We start from the raw sequence: 9,130 nt of genomic DNA, 5'->3' as shown, positions 1-9,130 counted from the left end.
ACTATGACAGGTCTGCTATGCGTGACCTAAAGATGAAAGCGTTGAGCATCTCGAAGTTGATCAACAATCTTCAATTGTCAAAGATTAGCCGTTCGGCCAATATGGTGGCACATTTAATCGCTAAGTATAGCTTGACAATAGATTAGATGGTATTCTTGTAAATGATGTACCGCCCTGTGTGGTGAATATTGTATCGAATGAGTGTACTGGTGTGGCTGGTTAATTAATATAAGATGGTGTTAAAAAAACTATCAACATGTGAGCTGCCTGGATCCATCCACCCTTGGGCGTCATTTTCCCCAAGCTCGACGCATGTGGGACCACCTCGAGCTTCAAGATGATCCATGAGTCATGAGATCTTCCTGCACTTTCATCTAGGTGGAGTAGGAGAAGAAGCATGAGATGTGGAGAATCCCACTAGAAAGAAGGAAGAGATGAGGAGATCGTGGAAGGACAAAGATGCAGTGATGGGGATTAGCAAGGGAGTGTGTGCGCGGGGGGGGGGGGGGGGGGGGGCAAAGAAGAAAGTGTTATGGAGCAATGTGGCGGGTGGCCTTTTTAAACATACAAACCTATGTGAAAAGAAAATCATCCTTGGAAAAGAGGTTCGATAACGACGCCAAATCTAGGGGGGGGGGTGTCAAGAATGGTCCACAGAAACCAGCGACAAGTGATATAGTTTGATTTGCTTCATTGATTCGATCTACAGGTCCCACGAACCACACATTTCATGAAAATCCATTTTTGAACAACCTTACCCAGTTCGTGCAAATTTACATGCTGATTTTACTAAAATTAACCAATGTAAATGCCCAAGAACACAATATGGCACTAAGATGTATTTTTTTCACAGGCTCTGAAGAAAATGAAAATGACTTCCCCTACAATTTTTTTGGGGGGGGGGGGGGGGGGGGGGGGGGGGGGTGGGGGTCCCTAAAAAATATATATGAAAATGACAACAAAAGTATAACGAAGAACACAACAGCCTAACTTCTTTTTTTTTGACATTCAACAGCACAACTACAATGGCCCGGGAATACGTCTAAGGTCCAACAGCCCGGCCCACTTCCTCAACAGAATGGTGAGCGAGCCGGCGCTAGCTGCTTCCGGCTCCGCTTACCGGACGACCCGCCACAGCTCGGCCCCGCCTTCGACGACGACGCCCTTGGCCGCTTCCCGTTCTGCGGCTCCGACCCGGCAGCCTCCTCACCCGCGGCCGCCGCCTTCCTGTTCACGCGTAACGCGCATCTCAGCCCCCGCTCGCTCTCCCCCAGATGCTTCACCTGCATGCACGCGTCCCCCAGTTCTTCGAGTCAGGCTGTGCACGCACGTGCGTGACACTACGCACACTTCCAGACGACGACATGGCGTTTACCTTGCAGAAGAGGGAGCAGTAGTCGTGCCCTGACGAGAGCGGCCGGGCGCACGCGGCGCAGGGGTTCTCGGCGCAAGCCGAGCGCTTCCTCGCCGTGCGCTCGTTCAGGAACACCACCTCGTGATCGCTCACCGTGTGCGACTGCATGCGGCCGCGCATGCATTTGAGCGCCGATCGATAAACAGAACAGCCACGCCTGAATTTGGCGATTTTGGTGTGCGTACCTGGATGCCTGTGCAGTCGAACAGCTTCAGGTCGTCGACGCGGACGACGAAGCAGGACGCGTACTTCCAGATCTTTTTTGCCCCCCTCATACCAAATAACAAGATCGATCAGAGCACGGCGAGGTGAGGACATCTGATCACCAAGCGACGAGCGCAGATGTACCTGGAGGACGTTGTGGGAGGGATCGTGGGGGAGGCAGTGGCGGCAGAGGGCGGCGGCGCAGTCGGCGCAGAAGTGGTTCTTGTCGTTCTTGCGCTCCGCCGGGTGCACGGCGCACGCGTCGAAGAATTCCTCCGACAGCAGGCCACGCAGCCACTGCGGGGTGCCGCGCACGGCCGAGGACTGCATCGCCGCCCCGCCACGCGCCAGCCGGTCCTGGCTACCTACGGTGGGCGCACACCGCGCGGGGGTCGATCGGTGCCGGAGACGCGCCTCCAGGCGTGGTGGATGAATGGTTGAATTGGGTTGCGGCCGTTGGGTGGGACGGATTCAAAGAGCGAAAAGCGCGGGGCGTTCGGCACTTCTACCGTTGCAGATGGAGGTGATTCTATGCAGCGATCTAGGACGTGTTTGGTTGGTCGCATTAGGTCGGGCCACGCGGGAAGAATCTAGTCCGTTTGGTTGTCTGGATCGCATCCAATTCGTGACCTGCACGAACCTTAAAGCAGGTCTGGGCCTGGCTCTGAAGGAACGGCTGAATCAGCCATTTTTTCGAGTCAAGCTCGCTCGATCCACGCGTGGCGAGCGTCTGCACGCCTTGGGAAGCGCGGGAGACGACGCGACTGCTCATAACTTCTGTCGGGGATGTCGTGCGATATATGCCAAAGGATGACTTATCATGGCGGGGGAGAGTAAGACATCGCCGGTGCCTGGAAACGGGATAAGGCGTAGACATGTACGCCGACGCATCTTACTCAGGTTCGGGGCTCTCTTTTTAACACCCCAGTCCTGCTCTGCGGGGTCTTCGCATGATCACTAGATCAACAAAGGTGGCTACAAGCTTGCTCCTTGAGCTGTTTGGCTAGAGGAGGAAGAAGGGCAAGGCTAGCTCTACTCCTCTCTCTCTGTGTGTAATCTCTATGGGGGTGAACTCTTTGCATGGGTGCCCCGGGGGGTTTATATAGGCCTACCCCAGGGGTACAATGGCAATCTGGCCGGGTGTAGGACCCGGCTGTCAGTGTCTATGGTGGCCGGCTTCTCCGCCGGCCGCTGGGGCCCGCCACCTGGTGGGTCCCGCCGGCTATCTCGTACTTGACAGACAGGCCACGCCCGCCGCTGGCGGGTCTTACCGGCTGCTTAGTACTGTGGTAGTGCCACTGATGACGCACGTTTGGTCGGGGAGAGCGTGGCTACAGTACCGCCGCCTGGCGGGCGTTCACTGTAGTCATCCCCCGTCTCTTCTGATTAATGGAGGACAGACTTTGAGGAAGGGGGAGGGCCGCCTGATGGGGAGTCGGCCTCCCCCGCGCCGACTGGTCAGGAGTCGGTCTCTCACGGACAGGTAGGGCCCGCCGCCTGCGGGCCGTACCGACAGTCCGTAGTGGGAGCATGGCCTCCTCTGCCATGGGTGATGTCATGGACTGCGTGGCAACAGTGTTGCGCCGGGCGAGGGATGTCCGCCCAGTACGCTGCACTGTGGCCACGCTCCGCCCTGGATTCGGGGGTGGCAGGCCGCACTGTAGCTACATCCCGTCTCGTCGTTATAATGAGGTGCTAACTTTGAGGGCCGATACGTCTTCAACGTATCTATAATTTTTGATTGCTCCATGCTATATTATCTTTATTATACACTTTTATATTATTTTTGGCACTAACCTATTAACCGGAGGCCCAGCCCAGAATTGCTGTTTTTTGCCTATTTCAGAGTTTCGCAGAAAAAGAATATCAAACGGAGTCCAAACGGAATGAAACCTTCGGGAACGTGATTTTCAGAACGAACATGATCCAGAGGACTTGGACCCTACGTCAAGAAAGCTACCAGGAAGCCACGAGGTAGGGGGCGCGCCTACCCTCCCTGGGCGCGCCCTCCACCCTCGTGGGCCCCACGTTGCTCCACCGACGTACTTCTTCCTCCTATATATACCTACGTACCCCCAAACTACCAGATACGGAGCCAAAAACCTAATTCCACTGCCGCAACCTTCTGTACCCGTGAGATCCCATCTTGGGGCCTGTTCCGGAGCTCCGCCGGAGGGGGCATCGATCACGGAGGGCTTTTACATCAACACCATAGCCTCTCCGATGATGTGTGAGTAGTTTACTTCAGACCTTCGGGTCCATAGTTATTAGGTAGATGGCTTCTTCTCTCTTTTTGGATCTCAATACAATGTTCTCCCCCTCTCTCGTGGAGATCTATTTGATGTAATCTTCTTTTGCGGTGTGTTTGTTGAGACCGATAAATTGTGGGTTTATGATCAAGTTTATCTATGAACAATATTTGAATCTTCTCTGAATTCTTTTATGTATGATTGGTTATCTTTGCAAGTCTCTTCGAATTATCAGTTTGGTTTGGCCTACTAGATTGATCTTTCTTGCAATGGGAGAAGTGCTTAGCTTTGGGTTCAATCTTGCGGTGTCCTTTCCCAGTGACAGAAGGGGCAGCAAGGCACGTATTGTATTGTTGCCATCGAGGATAACAAGATGGGGTTTTTTTATCATATTGCATGAGTTTATCCCTCTACATCATGTCATCTTGCTTAAAGCGTTACTCTGTTCTTATGAACTTAATACTCTAGATGCATGCTGGATAGCGGTCGATGTGTGGAGTAATAGTAGTAGATGCAGGCAGGAGTCGGTCTACTTGTCTTGGACGTGATGCCTATATACATGATCATACCTAAATATTCTCATAACTATGCTCAATTCTATCAATTGCTCAGTAGTAATTTGTTCACCCACCGTAAATACTTATGCTCTCGAGAGAAGCCACTAGTGAAACCTATGGCCCCCGGGTCTATTTTCCATCATATTAATCTTCCAACACTTAGCTATTTCCGTTGCCTTTTATTTTGCTTTTATTTTACTTTGCATCTTTATCATAAAAATACCAAAAATATCATATCTATCAGATCTCACTCTCGTAAGTGACCGTGTAGGGATTGACAACCCCTTATCGCGTTGGTTGCGAGGATTTATTTGTTTGTGTAGGTGCGAGGGACTCGTGCGTAGCCTCCTACTGGATTGATACCTTGGTTCTCAAAAACTGAGGGAAATACTTACGCTACTTTGCTGCATCACCCTTTCCTCTTCAAGGGAAAACCAATGCAGTGCTCAAGAGGTAGCAAGAAGGATTTCTGGCGCCGTTGCCGGGGAGGCTTACGCCAAGTCAAGTCAAGATTTGATCTCCCGACAACTAGCCATTTCTGGTGCCGTTGCCGGGGAGTCTACGCACAAGTCAAGACATACCAAGTACCCATCACAAACTCTTATCCCTCGCATTACATTATTTGCCATTTGCCTCTCGTTTTCCTCTCCCCCACTTCACCTTTGCCTTTTCTTCGCCCTTCTTCTGTTTGTCTTTTCGTTTGCCTTGATGTCTTACTTGGCTCGTTTGCTCGTTTGGTTGGAATAATTGTGTATTTATTGCTAAACAAAGAACCTAAGATCTATGGATCCTCATCCGCTTGCTAATCTTTTTAAGAGATCCAATTTTGGCGAACCATTTGCTAGTGAGTGTGCACTAGATTATCTTTATGATGTTTTGCTTGAAATTCGTGAATCTAAAAATCGTGATGAAATACTTTATGAAGTGATTCACGATAGATCTTTGAATAAAAAGCATGATTGCAGTGATGTTATTATAAATTCTCTTGTTGTCAATTGTGCTAATAATATGCAAAACCCTAAGCTTGGGGATGCTAGTTTTGCTATGTCTACTACTTGTTGCAATGATCATGATTGGGGTGATTCTTCTTATGATCTTGAAAATGTATTTAAGCCCCATGATGAATATGAGATTGATAATAATGTTTGCAATAATATTGAAAGTGGGTTTGGAAGAGTGTCGACTTTAGATCCCACATATTTGGAGTATGTTCAATCTTATGATATTTTTGATAAAAGTGGGTTTGGAGAGGTCATGACTTTAGTTAATGTTGATCCCACTATCTTGGAAGAGTGTCAACTTTGCATGCATGTGGATCGTGTTGAGAATATGTTATGTGATAGATATTTTGTTGAGTTTGCTTATGATCCTACATGTAATTATTATGAGAGAGGAAAATATGGTTGTAGACATTTTTATCTTACTAAATTACCTCTCTTCATGTTGAGATTGCTATCGTCTCTTTGTTCTTCCTTGCATATGCTAATGTTTGCTTGCTATGATAATTTGTTTGCTTATAAAATGCCTTTGCATAGGAAGTATGTTAGACTTAGATGTGTTTGTCACATGTTTTATGATGCTCTTTTTGCGCTTTAATTCTTATCTTTTATGTGAGCATCATTGGAATCTCAATGCCTAGCTAAAAAGGCTTTAAAGAAAAGCGCTTGTTGGGAGACAACCCAATATTTATCCTTGCTGTTTAGCAAATAATCTTTGATCTGGCCTCTGGTTAGATGTGTTTTTATGTTTTAATTAGTGTTTGTGCCAAGTTAAACCTATAGGATCTTCTTGGATGATAGTTATTTGATCTTGCTGAAAATTCCAGAAACTTTCTGTTCACGAAAACAATTGTTTAAAATTACCAGAACGTGACAAAATACTGATTCCAATTGCAGTAGATCAATAAACAGATTATCTAGGTCTTCCTATTTTGGTAGATTTTTCCGAGTTCCAGAAGTTTGCGTTAGATACAGATTTTTTTACTACAGACTGTTCTGTTTTTGACAGATTCTGTTTTTCGTGTGTTGTTTGCTTATTTTGATGAATCTATGGCTAGTAATAGAGCTTATAAACCATAGAGAAGTTGGAATACAGTAGGTTTAAACACCAATATAAATAAAGAATGAGTTCATTACAGTACCTTGAAGTGGTGTTTTGTTTTCTTTCGCTAATGGAGCTCACGAGATTTTCTGTTAAGTTTTGTGTTGTGAAGTTTTCAAGTTTTGGGTAAATATTTGATGGATTATGGAACAAGGATTGACAAGAGCCTAAGCTTGGGGATGGCCAAGGCACCCCAAGGTAAAATTCAAGGACAACCAAAAGCCTAAGCTTGGGGATGCCCCGGAAGGCATCCCCTCCTTCGTCTACTTCCATCGGTAACTTTACTTGGAGCTATATTTTTATTCACCACATGATATGTGTTTTGCTTGGAGCGTCTTGTATTATTTGAGTATTTATTTTTTAGTTTACCACAATCATCTTTGCTGTACACACCTTTTGAGAGAGACACACATGATTCGGAAATTATTAGAATACTCTATGTGCTTCACTTATATCTTTTGAGTTATATAGTTTTTGCTCTAGTACTTCACTTATATCTTTTAGAGCACGGTGGTGGATTTGTTTTATAGAAACTATTGATCTCTCATGCTTCACTTAGATTATTTTGAGAGTCTTACATATCATGGTAATTTGCTTAAATAATCCTAATATGCTAGGTATTCAAGATTAGTAAAAACTTTCTTATGAGTGCTTTGAATACTAATAGAAGTTTGATACTTGATGATTGTTTTGAGATATGGAGGTAGTGATATCAAAGTTGCGCTAGTTGAGTAGTTGTGAATTTGAGAAATACTTGTGTTGAAGTTTGCAAGTCCCGTAGCATGCACGTATGGTAAACGTTATGTAACAAATTTGAAACATGAGGTGTTCTTTGAGTGTCCTCCTTATGAGTGGCGGTCGGGGACGAGCGATGGTCTTTTCCTACCAATCTAGCCCCCTAGGAGCATGCGCGTAGTGCTTGGTTTTTGATGACTTGTAGATTTTTGCAATAAGTATGTGAGTTCTTTATGACAAATGTTGAGTCCATGGATTATACGCACTCTCACCTTTCCATCATTGCTAGCCTCTTCGGTACCGTGCATTGCCCTTTCTCACATTGAGAGTTGGTGCAAACTTCGCCGGTGCATCCAAATCCAGTGATATGATACACTCTTTCACACATAAACCTCCTTATATCTTCCTCAAAACAGCCACCATACCTACCTATTATGGCATTTCCATAGCCATTCCGAGATATATTGCCATGCAACTTTCCACCGTTCCGTTTATCATGACACGTTCATCATTGTCATATTGCTTAGCATGATCATGTAGTTGACATAGTATTTGTGGCAAAGCCACCATTCATAATTCTTTCATACATGCCACTCTTAGTTCATTGCATATCCCGGTACACCGCCGGAGGCATTCATGTAGAGTCATACCTTGTTCTAGTATCGAGTTGTAATCGTTGAGTTGTAAATAAATAGAAGTGTGATGATAATCATTTTCTAGAGCATTGTCCCAAGTGAGGAATAAAAAAGAAGAGAAAGGCCATAAAAAAGAGAAGGCCCAAAAAAATGAGAGAAAAAGAGAGAAGGGACAATGTTACTATCCTTTTACCACACTTGTGCTTCAAAGTAGCACCATAATCTTCATGATAGAGAGTCTCTTGTTTTGTCATTTTGATATACTAGTGGGAATTTTTCATTATAGAACTTGGCTTGTATATTCCAACAATAGGCCTCCTCAAGTGCCCTAGGTCTTAGTGAGCAAGCAAGTTGGATGCACACCCACTTAGTTTCTTTTGTTGATCTTTCATATATTTATAGCTCTAGTGCATCCGTTGCATGGCAATCCCTACTCCTTGAATTAACATCAATCGATGGGCATCTCCATAGCTCATTGATTAGCCACGTTGATGTGAGACTTTCTCCTTTTTTGTCTTCTCCACATAACCCCATCATCATATTTTATTCCACCCATAGTGCTATGTCCATGGCTCACGCTCATGTATTGCGTGAAGATTGAAAAAGTTTGAGATTACTAAAGTATGAAACAATTGCTTGGCTTGTCATCGGGGTTGTGCATGATGAGAGCATTCTTGTGTGACGAAAATGGAGCATGACTAAACTATATGATTTTGTAGGGATGAACTTTCTTTGGCCATGTTATTTTGAGAGGACATAATTGCTTAGTTAGTATGCTTGAAGTATTATTATTTCTATGTCAATATTGAACTTTTATCTTGAATCTTTCGGATCTGAATATTCATACCACAATTAAGAAGAATTACATTGAAATTATGCCAAGTAGCATTCCACATCAAAAATTCTGTTTTTATCATTTACCTACTCGAGGACGAGCAGGAATTAAGCTTGGGGATGCTTGATACGTCTCCAACATATCTATAATTTTTGATTGCTCCATGCTATATTATCTTCTGTTTTGGACATTATTGGGCTTTATTATACACTTTTATATTATTTTTGGGACTAACCTATTAACCGGAGGCCCAACCCAGAATTGCTATTTTTTTTGCCTATTTCAGAGTTTCGCAGAAAAGGAATATCAAACGGAGTCCAAACGGAATGAAACCTTCGGGAACGTGATTTTCGGAACGAACATGATCCAGAGGACTTGGACCCTACGTCAAGAAAGCTACC

The 9,130-nt window shown here is 45.2% G+C and overlaps 1 protein-coding gene across 1 annotated transcript; it reads right to left on the bottom strand.

Annotated features, from left to right (window-relative positions):
* Nucleotides 1-923: 923 nt before the first annotated feature.
* Nucleotides 924-2,103, bottom strand: LOC123141608 (protein RGF1 INDUCIBLE TRANSCRIPTION FACTOR 1-like). Its single transcript, XM_044560705.1, has 4 exons — nucleotides 1,763-2,103; nucleotides 1,600-1,671; nucleotides 1,376-1,516; nucleotides 924-1,283 (listed from the first exon to the last, which is right to left on the bottom strand). The coding sequence occupies exons 1-4, from the start codon at nucleotides 1,946-1,948 to the stop codon at nucleotides 1,071-1,073; spliced, it is 612 nt and encodes a 203-aa protein (XP_044416640.1). The 5' UTR covers nucleotides 1,949-2,103; the 3' UTR covers nucleotides 924-1,070.
* Between the last annotated feature and the right edge of the window lie 7,027 nt (nucleotides 2,104-9,130).

This window comes from Triticum aestivum, chromosome 6D, assembly GCF_018294505.1.
Source record: "Triticum aestivum cultivar Chinese Spring chromosome 6D, IWGSC CS RefSeq v2.1, whole genome shotgun sequence".
Taxonomy (NCBI): Eukaryota; Viridiplantae; Streptophyta; class Magnoliopsida; order Poales; family Poaceae; genus Triticum; species Triticum aestivum.
Note: the sequence above shows the minus strand (reverse complement) of the source record. Positions and strands in the feature narration are given on the sequence as shown.

Bases quoted from the DNA above. Each gene is read 5' to 3' on its own strand.
- LOC123141608 (XM_044560705.1), bottom strand. From the start codon at position 1,948: ATGCAGTCCTCGGCCGTGCGCGGCACCCCGCAGTGGCTGCGTGGCCTG. The intron at 1,517-1,599 runs GTACGCACACCA...GGCCGCATGCAG, and splicing joins TCGACTGCACAGGCATCCAG to TCGCACACGGTGAGCGATCA. The intron at 1,284-1,375 runs GTAAACGCCATG...GCGTGCATGCAG, and splicing joins ACTGCTCCCTCTTCTGCAAG to GTGAAGCATCTGGGGGAGAG.